This window comes from Equus asinus, chromosome 21, assembly GCF_041296235.1.
Source record: "Equus asinus isolate D_3611 breed Donkey chromosome 21, EquAss-T2T_v2, whole genome shotgun sequence".
Lineage (NCBI taxonomy): Eukaryota > Metazoa > Chordata > Mammalia > Perissodactyla > Equidae > Equus > Equus asinus.
In genome coordinates this window covers 43,735,452-43,759,501 of record NC_091810.1, presented here as the reverse complement: position 1 = coordinate 43,759,501, position 24,050 = coordinate 43,735,452, and the positions used below count along the sequence as shown (strand labels likewise).

The 24,050-nt window shown below is 36.8% G+C and overlaps 1 protein-coding gene across 7 annotated transcripts in view; it reads right to left on the bottom strand.

Annotated features, from left to right (window-relative positions):
• The window catches only part of ERC2 (ELKS/RAB6-interacting/CAST family member 2), a 912,338-nt gene that overhangs the window by 463,769 nt on the left and 424,519 nt on the right, over window positions 1-24,050 (bottom strand). For 4 of the 7 annotated variants that reach the window (XR_011496408.1, XR_011496406.1, XM_070492831.1 and 1 more), the window contains exons 10-12: window positions 23,821-23,961; window positions 19,707-19,742; window positions 3,407-3,600 (exon numbers count right to left, since the gene is read on the bottom strand). Coding sequence is in view for 3 of the 7 variants with exons in the window: in XM_070492831.1 (XP_070348932.1) it covers window positions 3,407-3,600; window positions 19,707-19,742; window positions 23,821-23,961 (371 nt within the window). In the remaining 4 variants the exon portion in view is untranslated. The remainder of the gene's footprint in view (window positions 1-3,406; window positions 3,601-19,706; window positions 19,743-23,820; window positions 23,962-24,050) is intronic. The other 3 variants (XR_011496409.1, XR_011496407.1, XM_070492830.1) reach the window with 1 other exon arrangement.

The following is a 24,050-nucleotide window of genomic DNA, read 5'->3' as shown; positions in this document are numbered from 1 at the left end:
ACCAAAAGATTAATTCTGAAACTCTAAATAAAACTCAGAGACTTTGATGGGCACCGCCACAGAAAGACCACATATTTCACTGCCTCTAAGGTTTAATTAGCTACTTGATTGTGTAGCATAGGTGATATCTAGCATTGGTGACTGAATAAAGACTTCAGCCTGATTTGGACCAACTCTCAGGGGCTTACTCAAAGCCCCCCGTCCACCTTGTGTTAAACTCGCCCAGAGCAGCCTGCAGTCCAAGGCAGACGCTCCCTGCTGAGGCACCGGCAACAAGTGTGAGAGTCCACAGGCAGAAGTGCACGTGGGGACCACACTGGAGCAATGCACACTTGGAAAAGCAAAATCTTTAATGGCTGATGAAAAACATCATTCACGTGGAATTTAAGAGGTAAATGCATCCATATAAGTGCCAGGCATGTGCTATTTGGAATGTATACACAGTGGAGAAAATAAAAAATGGGAAGATTAACAGAATAGAAAGCAAACATGAATTGCCCTCTGAAAGAGAAGGAGGCCAGTGTCAGTGTCGTTTGAGTTATTCCTAACCTTGTACCTTTTGTTGCACATGACTGAAGTTCTGGAATATTTTAGAACACTAGCTGCTTTTTTTAAAAAAAAAAAAGGTCTTTTCACTCTGGTAGGTCACATTACAGACCAGAGACCACAAATTTATTTCAAGTTCAATTTTTTGGTTTTCAAAATCACAAACCTAATTGCAAACACTCCTCCGTGACTCCAAAATGGAGATATATGTCACATTGCTGAGAAATCTTTAGTTCCCAACATTATGAGGTATGAATTTTGTAGTTGAAGCCAGCAAATGGAGATACTGCCCAATTTAAAAAGGGCTGCCTGACAACTTGAGCAAGACGTTTTGGTCGGAATACGCATGTGGCCCAGCAGATAATGCTTCAGAAAGGCAGGCCAAGGCTGAGCTCTCCTTTTCCCAAGAAACTTCCCCTCTTGATCCCCCCCAACCCCCCCGCCTACCTCCTTTGGGGCCTGGACCGGGGCTGGGGCTCAGACATTTCCCAGACTGTGTTCTGCTGCTGGACCCAAGACACGGGCAGGCAGAGAACTGGGACAGAGTCAAGTCCCACCACACGTTTTATGAATTACAGTGCCTGGGAGGCATCAGCTTTAAGGAGAAGCAAAGGCAGAGATAAAGAAAATGTGCAGAAAGTACATAAAGATAAATGCCTGTAAAATCACTGTTGTTTTAATGCATTCCATATTGAGGAAATAAAAACGTGAATATTCTCGATGATTTAATGGCAATAGCGTCCAGCTAAGACCTGTTTGTCCAACTAGACAATTATGCTATTTTTATGCAAATATTTATAGTAGCTGACCCTGATTTTCAGTTATAGTTCTGGGGAGCTGGTTTAGTGCAGAAAAATGCCTTCAAACGTGGGGCACATCACTTTCCCTCATGAAATCTAATAAAGATGAGACAGATCTCCTGTGGCCCAGCAGTGACACCTTTCCCCTGGCTGTGTGACTATTTAGTGGTACTGACTAGCTTCTTCCTTCTGGCCCACTGTTGCATGGGACTGTTCTCAAGTGCTTATCTGTCAAATCCCGACTTTGATTCTTATAAACTCTGAAACCTTGAGGAAGTTAGTTAATCTGTATAAGTCATAGTTTTCTCATCCATAAAATGGGGATAATGACACCTTCTGTGTTGTGGGTAAGATTATATGGTATCCAGTATTGCAGGTCAAGTGCTTAGCAGAGGACCTGGTAGATTGTGAGCATAAAATACACATAACCTATTATTATTATTATCATTAATATTATCTAGGGCATCTTCTCTATGGCTCTCTGCTTCTGGGAGCAGTGGACTAGGAGTCGGGAAACCTACACTACTGTTTTGTCTCTTTCTGATCACAGGGTCAATCTCTAGAAGGTCGTTCAGTCTTTCAGGGTCTCAGTTTTCCCATCAATAAAAGAGACATGATCACAACTTCCCTGTGATCTCACACTAGGTTTTTAAGAAAAATTTTGGTCCTAAAACATAGTTCCAAAATAGTCAGGTGGATACATCCAAAACTAACAGTGTTTTTAAGAATGAGTAAACTGCTAGAAGACTTCCATGTTTTAAAATTAAAAGGAAGCCCTTAAGGATTTTAATTTGTAAACTTATCTCAGGAAAAAACAAATTCTTGATTTAAGTGCTAAAATTAGTCACACTGAATGAAAATCAGGTTATCATCAAACTAATGCTAAGATTTTTAAATAAAATATTAATTGATTTGGAGTTTGAATATATTAAATACTTTATCTGAAACTGGTGAAATTTTATTGAAAACTAATCTACCCAATTAATACAGAGCCACCTAATATTGAGAATTTATTTGTTTTAGCACTAAACTGTTCATAATGATATAACTGTCTCAACTTACACCAGGACTTGGTATTGCAAAATGCAATACATTTTAATAGGTTCTTAGAGATTCACTCCTAACATAATTCAAGGTCACACAGCTGGCAAGAAGCAGAGGCAAAATTTGAACCCAAGTCTTTCTGTTGGTAAAGCCCATGATCTTTCCACAAGACCATAGAGAGCTATTCTGCATATGTCTTGAAGTCCTTTAGGGTCTCAAAAGTGTCTTGATCAGCACCAGCAAACATCCACTGATTTATTCAAAATTTGCTGATCTCTTCCATATGGACTGAATCTAGGAAAGACAAATTCTGCCTTATTGCTGAACCAATAAGAAATCCTCAGAGGTAACGGAGTTATGTAAGATTATTCAGAAATTCTTTCTCTAAATGAAATATAGGAAAAAGCATTGATAGAAAGCTTATTTTTAGAGTTCATACTATACATAAATACAATATGGATATGATTTATCTGAAATCTAAATACTCTGGAACCCTGATATAACCGTCTTTGTTTTTAGACAGAACTTGTGATCAGATAGGCCTGCTCTAAACCCTATTCAAACGTATTTATTTACCAAATGCTATTAGATCTTCTTAAAAGATAAATCTCAAGATGAATTTGCTGTGGTGTGCCGAAAGACATTCTTCCACATTCTTTGCCTGAAACAAACCTAAACCACAAATGGTTGTCTTTGAAAGGGAAAAATGGAGGTTTCAGGTAGTCAAATTTCTCATACTCTTTGCTGGCACAAATGCTAGATCATGGACATCTCTCAAGAAAGTTGACCATTATTTTCTTAAACATCGAAGAAGCCATCAAAAGATAAGCCAATTCCCTTCTGAGGATCCCACAGAAACACAACATTATCCCCAACAGGTCATATTCCTCAGACATAACGGATTTCCATCATGGAATATGAATGTGCCTTCCAAATCCACTGCGACTTGAGATGGGCAACTAAGCAATCAACGTTCACTCACTCTTGACAATTCACAGGATGACTGCAAAATTTACCTCTCAAGTTCTGCAATCTTCTTGTCCTTGTCATTCTTTTCATTCTCCACCTCCTTGAGGATCTCCAGCAACCGGTCGACTTCTGCTTGGGCCTTGCCACACTCATCACGGTAGTAAGATGCCTCTTTATCAAGCTGTTTTATTCGGTCTGCAAACTCGGGGTTCATCCTGGAGTCATCTTCAACATTATGAGCCTTCAACATTATATTTTTAAAGAAGGTAGTTAAGACAACAGCTTAGAACAATAGATAGTGCAGTCACCAATGGCCCAGAAATTAACTTGGAAGAAAAAAATAATAACCACCAAGAATTATGGGTATACTGTCAGTTAAAAGGCAAAACAGAAAAAAATCACATGTTTCAGGTACTTTAAAATAAGTTACATTAGAGTTTCACAGGGGAGTTTTTTTATCATTGATATTTTGTTCCATTGAATGTTGTCTACTTTTTGCTTTTTTTTCCCACCAAAAAATGAGGGCTGTGTGGGGGCAGAGACTGTGATATCTTTATCCCTGGCGTTTTGGCAAGCAGAACTAAGACAATTCAACTCCTCACAGTTAAGGAGGTGATTCATACCAGCAGCTTCCTTATCCAACACAGAGAAACTGAGATAAAACAATATTAAATTATTTTTCCAAGAACTATCAAAGGCATATGTAAAGCCAGGTAACATATAAGAGACTGGTTGACTGATCATTGAACACTTCATCCCACTGTGAAATTTCAGCAGAAGGCGTTGTTTGAAAGAAAGACTTGGAAGTGAGGAAGGGCTTTCCAGCTAACAATCATACCCATAAATTCTTGTTCTCTTGATTAAATTTAACCTGAACCAGGAGGAGGATGAGCTAATTCATGAACAAGCACACAGACGAGAATCTGCAAATACATGCATGGGTGGGTGGCAGCTTTACACACAGGAACAGACACAGGCAACAACACAGCAACAACACTGCAGAATAATTTGCAGCCAAAGTATTTGTGGTTTTGTGTGTGTGAGAGTGTTTTATGGCTTTTTTTTTCTTCCCCAAATAAACTTTTGGCTGAAATATTCCCAGACAGATGGAAAGAACACTGCACTGCAATGTTTTGCCTACCCCTTGTTTCCCATTATTCCTAATTGACTTCTTCAAAGAGCAGGCAGGGAAAAAACAAGTAGTTTAACAACAGTGCACATTCAACAGAGAAAGTTCAGAGAAGTCATATATGTATGTATCTCCAAAATCCACATGTGAAATAATAAAATGTTAACAATTTATCAGGACTTAAGCTGTTCTGCTGTCTTGCTATGTAGAGCAGATGTTCACTGTGTTTCTATACACTTTTTTTTTCTTTAATTTCAGGGAAAAAACAAGGCAAGCAAGCTATAGCTACTGTGGGGTCAAATGAATCATGCATGGTTAGAAAAATTAATACTAAGACTACTGTTAGAAGATTGACAGTCTTTGCAATGATTTAGTAGAAAAAAAATTCAAAAATTAGTATAAATAAAAATAAATTTCTTATTTATGACAAATAATTAATTTTAGAAGAATACTTTTGCATGTAACATATTATTTAAGCATGAGGATAGAAGGGGAATAATTTGCCTTCACATTACTCTTTAATCTAAGATTTCCTTATTCAAGAAATAAACTCAACTGTGCAAGAGAACTTGGAAAAATATATCAATTTAACATACTATCAGGTACTGGTTTATTCCCTTTTACCAACATTTCTCAGAAAATGGTTCTTTTTAATTTATTTAGTATGTACACTGGGTTTCATTATAATAGATTAGTGAGTTTTCTTAGTGTAAGTAAAATAATCTGAGAGACAATCTTGAGCTAATATGCCTTTAGGAGTTTACTTACCTAATAATTTTATTTTAAATTGAAGTAATAAATATTTAAATGTGTTAATCTTCACCTTAAAAATGTAGAGTAGATATTCTATTTTAGAAGAAAATAACTTCTCCATATACCTACTTCTGTTTGTGATAATAAGAATCAACTGGTTACTCTTGTAACAGAAAAGCATTTAAAATATAGTTTTTAAATTGCTAAGAAGAAAATAAAATGTTCCGTTAATTCTCTTCCACTTTTATACTATATTACCATTATCTCACAGAAACTAAAAACTTATTCATGATGTTTTTCTCAAACTACCAAGTCAATGATCTTCAAAAAAGAATTAATGAACTGAGTAATGAGCAGCTAGAAACACTCAAAACAAATGAATAAATATGTTTTAATTGCCTGTTTCTGACTTCAGCTAAAATTCCTTTCTTGAGTCTAATGTAAAGATTAACAAAGAGCTAGAAGTTAGCCTCTGTGCTTTTATTTGGTTGTTTTTATTCCTACGATTATTATTATCATTATTTTTAATAAATGGGTACAGGATTACTAGTTGCGAGACCTAGATTCTAAATCTAGCCCTGTGTTTTATGACTATGGACAGACCAATTAACCTCTCTAAGGACAGCGAAAACTACAAAATGACAAACATGGGGAGGGTATTATTCATTTGTTTTTATTTTAATGATTATTTCATGTTATGCATCCCATCAATGTGGCTTGTTATACAGCTAAGTTAGGAGGTTTATTTAATTTTCATCAACAAAAAACTACATACATCCTCGAGAAGCCTCCCTCCTGGGTTTACAGAGAAGCAGTCTGGGGGTAAGCACATTTCTTATTTTAGCTCCTTCAAGAGAAGACGATCGCCCAAGGCCAGTTTTCAACCTGGGGTGAAATTAGATGGGTTGGTAGCCTTTGCAACCCAACAAGTGAGATGGTTAAAGGATTCATGGGATGTTTAGAGGTACAGAAAGCCTAGGAAAAAAACATCCCTGAATCTAGACCACCGCTGACCTCATGTGATGCTAAAGTTAAATCAGGTTATTAAAATAAAGACCATAGCCAAGTTTACAGCTGGCCTGGTGTCTGTTAGCTAATACTTGTGGATGCTAATGATTCTGCCTTTTAAAAGGAATAGACAACCTCAAGAATACCTTTGAGTTAAATCTAACTATCTCCATATCAGTATCTACTGATTTCTGGCCAAAGAATTTATGTCAAACCAACTTCCACATTGGTGTCAGAATTCTTGGAAGAGTTATTAAATAAAGGTGCAAATAGATATCATTTAAAAAAAATTAAGACAATAGAAAGCTGTAAGAAAGAGTCAGATAAATGGAAGCGAGAGCTTCACATGACTGAAGGCTAGTGAATCCCAGATCCAACCTGAGTAGGGGAGGAAAACCCTCTATGGAATTTATAAAAGATCTTGCAGGTAACCAGCTCTATTCGGCCTCAATCATAACTTTTCAGAGGATGGGCTGAAATCACTAATCAGTATAGCATGAATGTGTAATACTGTGATCTAGAGACATGGAGGTGATACTATACTAAAGAAATGCAGAAGAAAACTGAGCTTACAAAGTCAATGCTTCCGTTAAAGTTATAAGGCCAGAGGCGCCTCTAAAAATGGAGTGAGTGAAGCATTTTATTCACATTTAGGCAATATTCTTGCCTGTTCAAATTACAACATGGGTTCTTGAATCTGGACTGGCAGCTCCTGATGGGGATCAAAAGTAGATAACAGATTTGGGCCTAATGTACTTCAGCCACTGCAAAAAAATATATATATATATTTAAAAAAATCATTATCTGAACAAATTCCTACCATGACATTCTGACCCATTCAAGGTTTAGACTGAAAATGCACAGTAATTACTTCCTCTTATGGATCCGTTGGTTTGAAATTAGCTCCCCCAAAAGGTCAGGATGCGACTGCCCATTCCATTCTTCTAAGGCATATCGACTTTGTCCATTAGTCGGGAATCTAGCTCTTGAAAATGCAGATTGGTGTGGATTTTCTTTTAATGGTTTCAGAACTTATTTATCATAAATATATCCAAGCACATCATCACTTTCAAAGACATCCACAAGTCATTAAAACCAAAGGAATATTAATGAGTATTCTTTTCTTAATGTAGAGATTTAATTTTGCTGATTAACCAGGTGTCTGATTCTGCCTCAAACTATTTCTGGTAACTTTTAGAGCAACTCCCAAGCATCTTATAGAAACACAGAAAACCGGGGAAAAGAACATTTCAGAAATGTCTGTATTACATAGTAGATCAGTAAGTTTTGAGGGTCCTCCAGTTATGTTTCTTGCATTTCCAGATGTAAGAAAATTTGCCCACAAATGGGGAAGAATCAAAACAAAGTTTGGAGCCTCAGTGATGTGAGCAAGCCTTGGCATTTGGATGTGAACTGATTTTGAAAGCCTGAACCAAGCACAAAAGGGAAACCTGGTCACGACTTAGAACACAACGTACATAACAATACCTAGTGGTTATTTTAATGAAAGAATTTAGAGTTATTTCAGAAAATAAGGCAAAATTTCAGATTTACACTATATCTAAATCAAAGTTAAGAATAAAAAGTGGCTAAAGTCGGGGTGCCTAGAAGGGAGAAGATCCAAGATGGCGGCGTGAGTAGTCCTCTTTGTCTCTCCCCCTTCAAGTCTACAATTATTTGGACACTCATCGCTTAACAAAGGATATCCAGATAGCATCTCAGGACGTCTGAGAGACTCACGCAACTATACATCGGAAGGCGGACGGACTTCCCTCTGGGAGGAGGTGGAGATAGATAAAAACTCTCCGACCCCGACCGAACAGCCTAGTACCTGCAAGCGGCTTTCTTCCAACGGACGCCCCCAGAAGATCAACACACACCTAGGGCAGGAGCGAGCACACACCAGAGGAGCGACGGTGGAAACAGGTGACCAGAACCCTACCTAAACCCCCCGCAATTACTCCTAAACGCAGAGGGAAACTCTAGAGTTACACACCTGAGCCCACAGGGAGAGTCTCGCCCCGCCATTGGCGGGGAGATCCCGCCTGGTGTCCACGGCGCCCGGAGGGTCCCAGAGAGAATCACAGAGGGCGTGGTGGCCCCCTGGCTGCCACTGCCTGCACAGCCGGGCAAGGGATTACCGGAGATCTTGGAGAGGACTGGGGCTGGGTGAAGCTCCAGAGGCTGGCTCCGCGCCCCCGGAGGGGAAGCTCCAGAGTTCCGCCCAGGCAGCAGACAAAACTCTCTGTCTGCCATTAGTGGAGGGGCCACGCCCAGCATCCACAACACCAGGAGGGTCCCAGAGAGGAGAATATCAGGCAGGGCAGCAGCTGACCAGCTACCACTGAAATCAGGATCTCCGGCTATCCCCCAGTCAGGGCAAAGGGCTCCCCGAGTTCCTGGGGAACAGGACTGGGGCTGGGTGGAGTTCCAGCGACCCAGCTCCGTAGCCTAGGGGGAAACCCTACAGGCTCACAGCAGCCTCAGTGAAAGCCTCTGCACAGCACTAGTAGAGAGCACCCATCCGGCAGCCACAAGGCTGGAAGACCCTAGGACAAAAGTAGCATAGTTAGGTGAGCTAACCACAGACTGTAGAAGATGCCAATAGCTCTGCTGTGACCCATAGTGGACAAGTGAGATTTTGTGGGTGCCGACAGTGACGGAGCGGCAAATATAAGTGATCCTACCCCTGGCTGCTGGAAAAGCCCATAACACCGTTGCAGACCCCAAGGAGGGAGCACGTCTAGGTGGGCTGCAACAGTAGGCACCAGCAGCCTGAAGCCCCCCCGTGACGGCACCCACGGCATAAGAAGGAATCCAAAGGACCACTGTGACTACGAGGAGGGGCCCAGGCCCAGTTAGCAACTGCGGATAGGGTTCCTGGTTGGTGCAGTATAAACAGCTGCTCCCCCACCACACCAGCAGAAACAAGTGGAAGGAGCAACTAATCTCTATCTCTATGTGGAGGCACAAATCTACAACATCAAGCAATATGAAAAAATACATTAAATCTCCAGAACAGAAGGAAAATAACAAATACACAGACAACAATCCCAAAGAAAATGAAATATATAACCTAAATGATGATGACTTCAAAACAGCCATCATTAAAATACTCAATGAGTTAAGAGAGAATTCAGATAGACAACTCAATGAGTTCAGGAGCTATGTCACAAAAGAGTTTGATACGATAAAGAAGAACCAAACAGAAATACTGGAAATGAAGAACACAATAGAGGAGATTAAGGAAAATCTAGATGCACTGAACAGTAGTGCCGATAATATGGAGGAAAGAATTAGCAATTTGGAAGATGGGAATATAGAAATGCTGCAGGCAGAGGAGGAGAGAGAAGTAAGACTAAAAAGAAATGAAGAAACTCTCCGAGAATTATCAGACACAATTAGGAGATGCAACGTAAGGATTATAGGTATACCAGAGGGAGAAGAGAAGGAGAAAGGGGCAGAAAGCCTATTCAAAGAAATAATGGCTGAGAACTTCCCAAATCTGGTGAGAGAGATGGATCTTCAGGTGACAGAAGCCAATAGATCTCCAAACTTTATCAATGCAAGAAGACCAACCCCACGGCATATAGTAGTGAAGCTAGGAAAAGTCAAAGACAAGGAGAAAATACTAAGGACAGCCAGGCAAAAGAAACTAACCTACAAAGGAACCCCCATCAGGCTATCAGCAGATTTCTCAGCAGAAACTTTACAGGCTAGAAGAGAGTAGAATGATATATTCAAAAATCTGAAGGACAAAAACTTACAGCCGAGAATTCTCTACCCAGCGAAAATATCCTTCAAATACGATGGAGAAATAAAAACTTTCCCAGATAAACAAAAATTAAGGGAGTTCATTGCCACAAAACCTCCTCTTCAGGAAATCCTCAGGAAAACCCTCATTCCTGAAAAATCCAAAAAAGGAAAGGGGCTACAAAACCAAGAGCAGATGAGATAAGCAGAAGGACAACAACAGAGAGTAGCAGCTCTTCATCAGAACAGATTAAACCATGGGACGAGAAACAAAGGAAACTGAAGAAAACCAGAAAACAAGACACAAAATGGTAGTGGTAGGCCCCCACATCTCAATAATCACTCTAAATGTAAATGGACTGAACTCCCCAATCAAAAGAGACAGAGTGGCAGGATGGATCAAAGAACAAGACCCAACAATATGCTGCCTCCAGGAAACACACTTCAGCCCCAAAGACAAACACAGACTCAGAGTGAAGGGATGGAGAACAATACTCCAAGCTAATAATGAACAAAAGAAAGCAGGTGTCGCTATACTAATATCAGACAAGGTAGACTTCAAAGCAAAACAGATAAAGAAAGATAAAGAGGGACAGTATATAATGATAAAAGGGACTCTCCACCAAGAAGACATAACACTTATAAATATATACGCACCCAACACAGGAGCACCAAAATTTGTAAAGCAACTCTTAACAGAACTAAAAGAAGACCTCAACAACAATACAATAATAGTAGGGGACCTCAACACACCATTAACACCAATGGACAGAACATCCAGACAGAAAATCAACAAGGAAATAATAGAATTAAATGAAAAATTAGACCAGATGGACTTAATAGATATACATAGAACACTTTATCCAAAAACAGCAGGTTACACATTCTTCTCAAGTGCACATGGAACATTCTCAAGGATTGACCATATTTTGGGAACCAAAGCAAACATCAATAAATACAAGAGAGTTGAAATAATATCAAGCATCTTTTCTGATCATAATGCTATGAAACTAGAAATCAACTACAAGAAAAAAGCAGAGAAAGGTGCAAAAATGTGGAGACTAAACAACACGCTTCTGAACAAACAATGGATTATTGAAGAAATTAAAGAAGAAATTAAATATTATCTGGAGACAAATGGAAATGAGAACATGACATACCAAATCATTTGGGATGCAGCAAAAGCAGTCCTAAGAGGGAAATTCATCACAATACAGGCTCACCTCACTAAACAAGAAAAAGCTCACATAAGCAACCTCAAATGACACCTAACAGAACTAGAAAAAGAAGAACAAAGCAAGCCCAGAGTCAGTACAAGGAGGGAAATAATAAAAATAAGAGCAGAAATAAACGATATTGAAACAAAAAAGACAGTAGAAAGGATCAATGAAACAAAGAGTTGGTTCTTCGAAAAAATTAACAAACCTTTAGCCAGACTCACCAAGAAAAGAAGAGAGAAATCTCAAATAAATAAAATTAGGAATGAGAGAGGAGAAATCACAACAGATACCAATGAAATACAAGGGATCATAAGAGAATACTATGAAAAACTATATGCCAACAAATTGAACAACCTGGAAGAAATGGACAACTTCCTAGACTCCTACAACCTCCCCAAACTGAATCAGGAAGAAATAGAGAATCTGAATAGGCCAATCACAAGTAAGGAAATAGAAACGGTAATCAAAAACCTCCCCAAAAATTAGAGTCCAGGACCAGACGGCTTCTCTGGAGAATTCTACCAAACATTCAAAGAAGACTTAATACCTATTCTTCTCAAACTATTCCAGAAAATTGAGGAAGATGGAGTATTCCCTAACACATTCTATGAAGCCAACATCACTCTGATCCCCAAACCTGACAAGGACAACACAAAGAAGGAGAACTACAGGCCGATATCACTGATGAACATAGATGCAAAAATCCTCAACAAAATTCTGGCAAACCGAATACAGCAATACATCAAAAAGATTATACACCATGATCAAGTGGGATTTATATCAGGGACACAGGGATGGTTCAACATCCGCAAGTCAATCAACGTGATACACTACATCAACAAAATGAAAAACAAAAACCACATGATCATCTCAATAGATGCAGAGAAAGCATTCGACAAGATCCAACACCCATTTATGATAAAAACCCCCAGTAAAATGGGTATAGAAGGAAAGTACCTCAACATAATAAAGGCCATATATGACAAACCCACAGCCAACATCATACTCAATGGACAAAAACTGAAAGCCATCCCTCTGAGGACAGGAACAAGACAAGGGTGCCCACTTTCACCACTCCTATTCAACATAGTACTGGAGGTTTTGGCCAGAGCAATTCGGCAGGAAAAAGAAATAAAAGGAATCCAAATAGGTAATGAAGAAGTAAAACTCTCGCTGTTTGCAGACGACATGATCTTATATATAGAAAACCCCAAAGAATCCATAGAAAAACTATTAGAAATAATCAACAACTACAGCAAAATAGCAGGGTATAAAATCAACATACATAAATCAGTAGTATTTCTATACACTAACAATGAACTAACAGAAAAAGAACTCAAGAACTCAATCCCATTCACAATCGCAATGAAAAGAATAAAATACCTTGGGATAAACTTAACCAAGGAAGTGAAGGATCTATACAATGAAAACTACAAGACTTTCTTGAAAGAAATTGATGACGACATAAAGAGATGGAAAGACATTCCATGCACATGGATTGGAAGAATAAACATAGTTAAAATGTCCATACTACCTAAAGCAATCTACAGATTCAATGCTATCCCAATCAGAATCCCAAGAACATTCTTCACAGAAACTGAACACAGAATCCTAAAATTCATATGGGCAACAAAAGACCGCGAATTGCTAAAGCAATCCTGAGCAAGAAAAACAGCCGGCGGAATCACAATCCCCGATTTCAAAACATCCTACAAAGCTACAGTGATCAAAACAGCATGGTACTGGTACAAAAACAGGTCCACAGATCAATGGAACAGAATTGAAAGCCCAGAGATAAAACCACACATCTATGGACAGCTAATCTTCAACAAAGGAGCAGAGGGCCTACAATGGAGAAAAGAAAGTCTCTTCAACAAATGGTGCTGGGAAAACTGGACAGCCACATGCAAAAGATTGAAAATTGACCATTCTTTTTCACCACACACCAAAATAAACTCAAAATGGATCAAAGACCTAAAGATTAGGCCTGAATCAATAAGTCTTCTAGAAGAGAATATAGGCAGTACACTCTTTGACATCAGTTTCAAAAGAATCTTTTCAGACACTATAACTCCTCAGTTGAGGGAAACAATAGAAAGAATAAACAAATGGGAATTCATCAGACTAAAGAGCTTCTTCAAGGCAAGGGAAAACAGGATTGAAACAAAAAAACAGCTCACTAATTGGGAAAAAATATTTACAAGCCACTTATCCGACAAAGGGTTAATCTCCATAATATACAAAGAACTCACACGGCTTAACAACAAAAAAACAAACAACCCGAACAAAAAATGGGCAGAGGATATGAACAGACATTTCTCAAAAGAAGATATAAATATGGCCAATAGACACATGAAAAGATGTTCGTCATTGCTAATCATCAGGGAAATGCAAATCAAAACTACACTAAGATATCACCTTACGCCCGTTAGATTGGCAAAAACATCCAAAACCAAGAGCGACAAATGTTGGAGAGGTTGTGGAGAAAAAGGAACCCTCATACACTGTCGGTGGGAATGCAAACTGGTACAGCCACTATGGAAAACAGTATGGAGATTTCTCAAAAAGTTAAAAATAGAAATACCCTATGACCCAGCCATCCCATTACTGGGTATCTATCCTAAGAACCTGAAATCAGAAATCCCAAGAGTCCGTTGCACCCCTATGTTCATCGCAGCATTATTTACAATAGCCAAGACGTGGAACCAACCTACATGCCCAGAAACTGATGATTGGATAAAGAAGATATGGTATATATACACAATGGAATACTACTCAGCCATAAAAAAAGACAAAATTGGCCCATTCGCAGCAACGTGGATGGACCTCGAGGGTATTATGTTAAGCGAAATAAGCCAGTCAGAGAAAGACGAACTCTATATGACTCCACTCATAGGTGGAAGTTAACATATTGATAAGGAGATCTGATCGGTGGTTACCAGGGAAAAGGGGGGGTGGGGGGAGGGCACAAAGGGGGAAGAGGTGTACCCACAACATGACTAACAATAATGTACAACTGAAATCTCACAAGGTTGTAATCTATCATAACATTAATAAAAAAAAAAAAAAAGTGGCTAAAGTCAAGCCAGGGAGTGATAGTATCAATAAGACAAATCACAAGCTTATTTGCACTCCTCTGGTGAAAGTTGGTCACTGATTGTTTTCAATAAAATGCTACTTCATCATTCCAAGTGCCTAGAAAAGAAAGCATTAACTTTGGTCCAGAAACCTGCTGTGAAACTAGGCAAGGAATATGCAATTATAGTATTATGTAACATTCTCTCTTTGAAATGGGCCGTAACAATTTTAATAAAAAATCAATTATCTCAAAATAAGCAAATGATTAGTCATGACCATACAGTCCAAACAGAACACTGACTAATGAATCTGATGACTTTTCTTCCATGCTGCTTATGGGTTTCAGCAATAATTTCCTAAATTTATGCACTGTAAAAATATGACTTTCGATGGCATCACTTGGGGGGCTTTATGTCTGTTAATAGCACTTTAACATTCCTTTCATATCTTAACCAGAACAGAGTGTATAAACTACTTTAAACATTATATTTGATTTAAATCTTCTAAAGAAATTCCAATCTTCACATAATTCTGAGTTATGAACAAAATATTACTTTTTAAAAGAGTTTTTAAGAGTGATTACAGAACTCTAACATATTATAAAATTTAAATTTTATTTTAAATCCAATTAATTAATACCAAATGTAATAGCTGAGTCTAAATAACACATTTGGAAACTAATAGTGATGTATCTTTGAATATTACACTACCTAGTTCTAAAGGAAATTATTCTTTCACAATTCTGGCTAAGTACATCCAGAATATTCATAATTTGCATATTATAACTATTCCAAAAGAAATTTCTTGTCATAGATGGAACAAATAGGATACTTATAAATAAGCATGAACAATATTCAAAATAATTTTTCTTATGTCACACAGACAAAAAAATCAAAAAGAATCAACTGTATGCTTAACTCTTTCTAAGACCCTTCAAGCAAAAATATAATTATTAATGTAATACCTTTTAACTATGGAATTTCCTAAAATTAGCAATGTAGAGAACTGAGGTAATTATCTGGATGTTCTGAAACAAAACATAGGAATTCAAATCTTAAGTGTTATTTCAAATATTACTTGAGTTCTTTAGATATTAAAAGCCAGGATCAAGTGTGAGGTGTGTGTCTGTGTACCTGCCTGTGCTTGTACATGCTATGTGTATGCCCTGAATTATCTCTTAAATAGTTGTAATTTTCCATTGTGTCAGGGAGACTAGTCTACAAGAGAATAAGATAATTTTCAGAAATAGACTTAAAAAAATCATAAGAAGAAACCACTGTTCCTAGACTAGGACTATGAAAACCTTTACAATTCAGCTCATCATGCCCCTGAGACTGCAGAGTCCTATAACCACATACAAATCAGGAAGACCTCACTGAACGTTAACAAGAGTTTTTCTTCTCTCTGAACTAGAAAAATGCTTGGTCTTTTTCTTGTAAACCCTTATGTAAAATGTGAGCCCTGCACAAGATGTATTTGCAGAAAAGATGGGGCATCAACAGATAATGACCAGGAGTGGGGGAAGTCAGATGTGTGGGAACATTGGAGGGGGTCTCAAGTGGCCCTGGCCCGTAGCAAGGTTACCCCGAGCATCTCCAAATCAGTCATTTGCCTTGCATCAATGAAGTTACTAATACGAAGCACTAAATTTAGGACCCAGAAGGTCTAAAGATTTATTAAAAATTTATAAGAGACCTCCGGATACCATCTCTGGGCACGATAACCACTAGGGCTTCAGCAGAGAAGGTATTTGAGACTGATGAAAAAACCATGTTATTTGTCCAGAATTAAGAACTAAGGGAAGAAAAGAACTCAACTGAAGATAACCTGCACAGTGTTTATAACGACGAGACAAAACTCCTCCAGGAGTGGAGACTGGTAGTTACGCTGCAGAAAGGTTATTATTACAGGAAATAATAAGCATACAAAGCCAAAATTTTAGATTCTTAAGAAATGGCATTAGAGTATCACTTAGTAAAATGGAATGACTAAAGCAAAAGTAAAAGATTTTTAAAGTAGAAGGTTTATTTCTACTCTAGGGAAAAAACACTCCCAGGAGGACTTCAAAGCTTAATCCTTATTTACTCTGATTTAGTTTACACTGATGGACACAGGACTGAGTGGAAATTACCTTAATTAACAGAAACAACTAAGTTATAATTTATCAAAATTTGTAGGGTGGCCATGTTCAAAACAAACATACAAATACAAAAGAAATGTCCTAGGTACCAATAACTGGTTAAAAAAATAAAAGGAGAAATACAGTATTCATAACAGTAACCTAAAAATCATATATATAGTAATGCTTAGGACTATCCTGCAAAAGAAATATCATGGGCCTACAATAGGAAAATGTCAAAACTTTACTGTAAAAGATCACTGAAATACATGAAGTTCTACCAAGTTCATGGATGGGAAGAAATAATATTGGAAAAATATCAATCATTCTAAAATCATTTTATAGGTTGAATATAGTTCAAATTAAAATTACCAGTTGTCCCTCTTAATTGACAAGGTGATCCTTGTCAATAAAATAGTATCAAGACCAGTGAATAAAGAAGGAATTATTTGATAAATAGTGCTGGAATAATTAGTAGATCAGTTAGAAAAATATAAAGTTAGAATCTCACCACTCAACATGAATCAAAATAAACTAAAGATAGATAAAGGGGTTAAACTGATGTAAAAAGTAACACTAAATTTTTTTTAAATATAGGTGAGTGTCTATTTTTGAAATCAGAGAATGACTTCTAAACATAAAGGCAATGACAAAATCCTAAAGGGAAACACAGGTCAAGAAACCTAAAAACAGTTCTCTTTATAAAAAAATTTAAGTTAAATAAAATTTTGCCACAAATCTAACAAAGGCTCTATATAAAGCATAGAATAACTCATATAAACCAATAAACGAAACAGTAAACTCAAAAACAAGTACACAAATTACTTAAATAATTTACAAAAGAAAAGTACAAACAGCTAATAAACGTATAAAAACCTCAACCACTCCAGTAATTACAGAAAGGAAAGTTAAAATGAGGAAAAAAATTCCACCTATGCATTTGTCAAAGTTATGTAAAATGACACTCTCGCTGTTGGTCAAGGTGTGGCAGAAAGGCTGCCTTTATTCAGTGCTGGAAGAAACATGCTTTGGTAGGACTTCTCTAAAATGCAACATAGCAGGAACTATTTAAAATCATTTGCCCAGGAATTTATTTTATTAAAAAAATAAAAATGTTATACTGGCCAAAAAAAAAGGAAGAAATGATCAACATTAGGGGAATGAGTAAATAGAGTGGAGTATCATACAATCATTAAAATAGAGTTTTGGAAGGAGACAATTATATCAGAAAATTCTGGTGCTATTATTAAAAATAGGATATAAAACTGAATAAACACTTTGACACAATTTGGTGAAAAGAAATAGAGTATTAGATAAGACAAAAGAGAAGAAAGGAGAGAGGGAGGAAGAAAGGGAAGGAAAGAAGGAAGTCAGAAAGAGGAAGGGAGGGAAAGAGGAGAAAGAACAGAAGGATTAAGCAAGAGAGAAGAGAACAATAACAACCAAAAGACGTCTGGGTCGGGAAAAACCCAATGTTCCTAACACTCTGTAGTGAGATGTCCTGTCATTTTTATTTTCTCTTGTGTCCTTTCACAAATTCCCCACTGTAAAAACATAGCCCTTTTTTAACAGACTATGAAGAATGTAAAATCCATCATGCTATGCCCCTATCGGTCCAAAAAGAGTTGGACCCTGAGAATATCTGCAGACAGGGGGAGTTAAAGTAATGAGGGTTTGGCTATATTCCCAGGATGCCAAAACAATGGGTTAGCTTAATTAACTTGGGGAGAAAAGTCAGTCAATGACTCTTGAATTAGTCACCTAAAGGACGGAAAAGTTCACTTTTGCATCCTAGAGACCCATCGCTGGGGTGAAAACAAAGGCAAAGTCCAGGAAGTCCTTGTCATCAACATTTCTGGAAATGGTCTAAAAGTTAACAGAACTATTTCTTTGGCCCCACTGATCTCGACAGGGATGGTGAACTCCTATCGGGGTCCTGGTAAACCTTTGCTGCTGCGGAAACAAAGCTCTCCCCATTTGTCCTGTACACAACCAAAACGTGACATACTTAGGGTTTTCTCCCGTCCTTAACTAGTAAGTGTGAAACAATTTCAGTGGGATTACTTTACACCTTTTTAAAATGATCTAAAGAAAACATCCATTTTTCCCAGGGTCAATTTTCCAGCTTGAAGATAATTCAATCTTATTTGTCTTTCTTCACCTCTCCATTGTCTTGAGCCTGCTTATTAACACTTCCATTCAAATGTTACGGGAAAGGAAACTTGGATTATTTTTGCTGCTCTGCTAAAAAGTATATTGGGGAAAGGAGGTTAATAAAGATGCTCTAACGGGGCTTGAGGAATTCTATTTGCTAAAATAAAGTTTGTTTTAAAGAATAGAAGGTGGAGGCTGAAGCTAATTAAATACACCCAAGCGTCTTGTGTATCATGGAATATGTCTCCTGGAGCAGCAGTTTAACAAAAAGTTGTTAGCTGAACTGTTTCCTTTATCCATGCAATTCCTTTTCCCCAGGATGGGAATTTATAAGTAGGAGGTACTTAGAATGCATGATAGCAAAGATCACATCTGCCAAATGACAAACCCCGGTCATCTTTATGTAATATTTCTCCCGGTAAGTCACTTGAGTTGACAAAACAAAACAAAAAAACTCTTTAACCCTAAGTTAAAGAAACAAATAAACAGCTTCATATAAATGCACACCTGTCATTAGGACAAAAATATTAGTGGTGGCATCTGGGCTGTTTTACACATACTTTTACTAGTTACCTGTTTTTTGTACCATTAAGCTAAGATCAGAATTGTTACTGTTATTAGGAGGCTGTATTTTATTTTGTCCTGAGCCAAATGACATGTTTTTAACTCTTACAAAACCCACAATAATGTTAGGCATTTACCAATCTCAAAGAGCATGGCCCTATTTTTAAACCTAAACCTATTTTAACTTCTGGCGCTTGAATGTAATATACGCTAAGTTGTTTGCTATTTTACAAATGCTAACCCGTTTGGCATAGATAAGTCAACATTTGAAGGATCTAAGAAAGAATTCCATGAGCCTAGATCTACAGCTGACTTCTGCTTTTAGAGTTGAAGTTAAGAAAAAGGTAATAACAGAGCTGGTAATATTTCCTCGAGTTCTTAATTTTTAAATTTCATATTCAAAAGAAATGGCAGTGGGCTCTGCACTGGTCATTTCTTTCAACAGAACGGAAATGGGAAGAGACTCATAAATATTTTCGAAACCTCCCCAGAATGGCACACCGTGACATGTGATCAATGGATCCTCATGCTTTGATATGTTACAGCGGGAACTTTCAGAAATGACTTACTGGGTTGTACATCTGATTGAACAACTGCTCAGCTTGCTACATTGCAAAGTTGGGGAGGCATTGAAGCACAGACAGGGAAAGAAGGAAAGATCCAGAAAAACAGCGTTAGCTTAACAAATCCAGTGCATTTGCACAGACGAACTGGTCATTAAAAAAGAAGAAATTTCAGTTTCTCAACATTCCACAGTGAAAGTGAGAGGCTCTAGGGAAACAGAAATGTTGACTTTGGCTCCTAAAAAAGAATAGCTGGAATAAGAAATTTAAGGTTTGTGTTACTTTCCCTTTCTCAAGTTAAATAACCCATGAAATAAAGAAAGCTGTCCACTTTTGATGATACATGAAGTGCTGGCCTCTAGCAATGAATCAGAAGAAGTACTTTTGGCCAAGCTTGCAATTTATTACCTGAACTTCAAAGATGGTAATAATAAAAGATTAATTAAATCTTATCATTGAATTTATAGCTCCTCTTTTATATTAACACAAGCCTGAATTTTCTATTCAGTCTAACTTTGGAAAAATATAGATCAGCAAACAGCAGGTTAGCAATAGCAAAATATCAGTAAGCAAGACATTACAGGATTAACAGTAAATGGGAGAAGAAAAAATTCAAGTCAGCAGGAAGAATAAAAAGAACCAAAATACAGGATTATCCATTGCCCATTACCAGTTTCTACTGTTTGTTCACAATGAATACAAAATGTAATTTTTAGTGACTATTCTATTTAATTATGTTCCAAGTGCTTTAGAATCTGTGATGCTCTCTTGTCTATTTTGTGCAGGACATTTAAATGTTTGTGGATTTAAATGTACTAAATAATATTTTAAATAGCACTCTCAGGTCCTATTTCTTAAATACCTGCCTCATTAATTTGGGGCTCAACATCAAGGTGCAGAAGGTGAAATACTGTAGGAACTTTCACTTCGCCAAGCTAAGACAAGCACCTTTGAAGAGCCTGAATTTTTGTTTCTTCAGCTTTGATGGAGTAAATGATAATTTTACCATGGTTAAAAAAAAACCCTCCTCGAACATGATATTAATCGGAAAATTACCAAATAGCACAAATCATAACGTTTTGAATTGCTATTGCTTCTCAATTGATTTCTAGTCATATAAATTGACTTCTACATTTTAAACATCAAACACTCTTTTGAAAGATAAAATGATCCACACATTACTAATTAGGTTCTTCTGAACCCCTAGGTATCTATTTAAGACTAACGAATGCACTAATTTATAAACCACACTCATAACTAGTAGTTACGCGTCATTTTGTTAGTATCCTTTTATCAGCCTCACTAATATCAGCAAAGATTTCCTCAGGCATGAATATTCGATTGTACTGTTTTTAAGAGAAGGGATGCAATGTGTAAGGGATACTTCCTTTTCTGCCTAGAACCATTTTGCATCACAAAGTATTTGAAGATGTCTTAAATTAACACAGTATAGTAAAGAGTTAAAAGTAACAACGTGTGTGAATGTTCTCCACAAACTTTTATGTAAAGATGCACCTTACCAATGTCAAGCATTGTTCATAAGACAAAATCAAATTTAAATCACCATTTGGATTCCATTGTCACTGGCAGAAAAGGTTTCTGTTCAGCTAAATACATCTACGATGTTGTGTAGATTTTAAGGCAAAAATACCTGGAGGGTCACAAATCTTGAGCAAAATTCCATTGGGAATTCATGGTTTATTTATGACATAATAAAATCATTATGTTTTCAGCTTTCATTTAGCAACCCTTTACATTTTATTCACAAGTCACATACCCTTTTATTTAAAAAGAGGCCCAGACACTCCTTAAGCTTTTATAGCTGCTTATTTTTCCATGAGTAAATGATGTGTTTATATGTGTATTCACATACTGTTGGCTTATATTTTCAAATATTTCATGTAGATCTCAATTCTTTTTAAGGTGATGGGTACTTGAGGTTTTTACAGAACTATTTATTAGCAGAAATTAAAGACTACTAGAAAAGGTATTTTAAACTTTTGAATTTAGTTGATGCTAGAGAGCCAAAAACAACAAAACAGCATCTGCAGGTTAGGTATAAAAATATTTAAATTATAATTACCCTATTTAATCTCACTGTACTGTGCATTTAGGAGATAGTATAAGCAATGATTATTTATATACTTAGAAATAAGTTATCTTTTCATAAACTAAATAGGTCCCTTTACAGCAAGACAACCATATTTGTTCCTTTAATCCTGGTGATATGGCAGAATGTTAAAATGTCGTCAGGAATAATGCTAAAATGTTTACAGAATTTGGTCTATGACTTTCAGTATGTGGTGTGTACCTGAGAGTCTAGGAAAACCACATGCTCTAAGTGATTTTTGGGGCGGACCATAGCTATGTTGAAAGAAACTAAATTGAACTGCATAGATGTTGACTTAACTAGTCAAGTCATATACATGGGAACTATAAGCATCAATACATGAACCTCTTCCTTTTAATTACCAGAGGATTTCAAATTCCATAGATGAGTGACACTAAAAAGGAGGGTGTCAAGTATGTATCTGCAGAAATAACATATGAGGTGCCCTCATCTCCATAATGGCCCTTTAGAGTTGATGAAGGGCATCTTTCATGCCCAGGTCTATTCGAGGTCGTCCTTCTTCCAGTCTCAGTACACGGCAAGGTACTGGGTGAGATAACACAAAAGACCACCACATGGAGCCAATGGAGTTCTCTCTTTCACAGAGTTCTCTTAGAGCCTGCCTGTGATCACAAAACTGTTCATTAAATAAAAAGTACCTTTTATACGTTCACTTCTTGATATGCCTATGCGTGTATAACACATTGCAGAATACATTTATATATATGTCAAGAATGTATATCATACACCCAATGCATAAATAGCCAAGTCAATCTCCATTTAAACATCCTCAAATGGGCAATTTAAATTCTTCTATTTATTGTTCAAGATTTCTACTTAACTAGATATTACTTGAAAAAAATGAGATGAGTGGATTGGGAAACAGATTTGCAATATGGAGATTTGCTTGCTGTTTTGCTGTAAAAGGATTTGATCTGTATATTTATCTTTTCCTGCATTAGTAAGGAGATTTTATTGGTGTGAAATTTCTCATGGCAATTTCCTAAAGTTCCATAGTAAAGTGAACACGGTATAATCACATTACAGTTATATATTGCACCATACAAAATAGTATATTAAATTTTAAAATATCCAGAATAATTTCTCCACAGACATATGATGCTTTCACATCCCTATCGTCCATATCATATATTTTCATAAGGTTAACAAATAAATCTCCATTCCAGTGTGCTATGAATTATACATAGTCAAATTTTATTATATGCTCTGTTTGATTGTTTAGATTCTTATATCTTTTTTGAATAAGTTTATAAGTTGTCAAAGGGAAACAAAATGCTTAAACTCATAATGTTATGAGTTTTATATGAACAATGAGTGCAGACGTACCAAACAACACAGGGAAAAAGTCAAAGGAACAATGCATGACTGGAAATGTACTCCACAAAAATGTCCAGTTCAGAGAAAACATGTTAATGCTGCAATGTAAAGATCCTGCTTTCTTTTCCAAAGCCTTCTACATACAACAAGCTTTCTTAGACATAAGGCCATTTTTGGTCAAGTATAAACAGTCATGCAACAGATATTCTAGGGACTTGGCTATTTTGGTGAACTGCCTGAAATTCAACGTCAGGTAAACTTTTACAAAGTTCCAATACAAAAATTGACCTACTTCTGAAAGTAGTAAAAGTTTATCAGCATATAATGGGGCCCCTGGATTCTTTGGTTTGTTGCAAACATTTCCATTTATCTTTTCTCATAGATAAGCTTTGCCCAGAGAATAAGAGCTGGTTTTTAGAATATTTTTCACTTCCACTACTATTTTCATCTATTTTTCAAGTTTTTTTCAGACAGGAAACCTAAGATAACTTTTCAGGTTCACAGACAGATTTGATGCAGACTTCTTAAGAATAAAGTTAAGAGTGTTTATTAATTCTTTTATCAGCAGACAGGAAAAGATATGGGGTTTGTTTCTTTTGAAAAATGTCTCTTCCTTTCTCATTTTATAAATTCATTGTAAAATGAATATGTTTTTTCTTAGACTTCGCTTACCTTTTTTAACTGTGCTTCCAATTTGCTACATTCTTCCTTCTTTTGTTCAATGGCTATTTCTAGAGATTTTAATTTGGAGTCTCTTTTCAGCCCTGCTGAGGCTAATGAAGATGCATGTTCCTTGAGGTCAATTAAACTAGACTGAAAGGAAAAGAACACTAGTAAGTAAAACACTGCAATTTCTACCAGCAATGTCTTCAATTTGAAAACATTGATTCTATACATAGCAA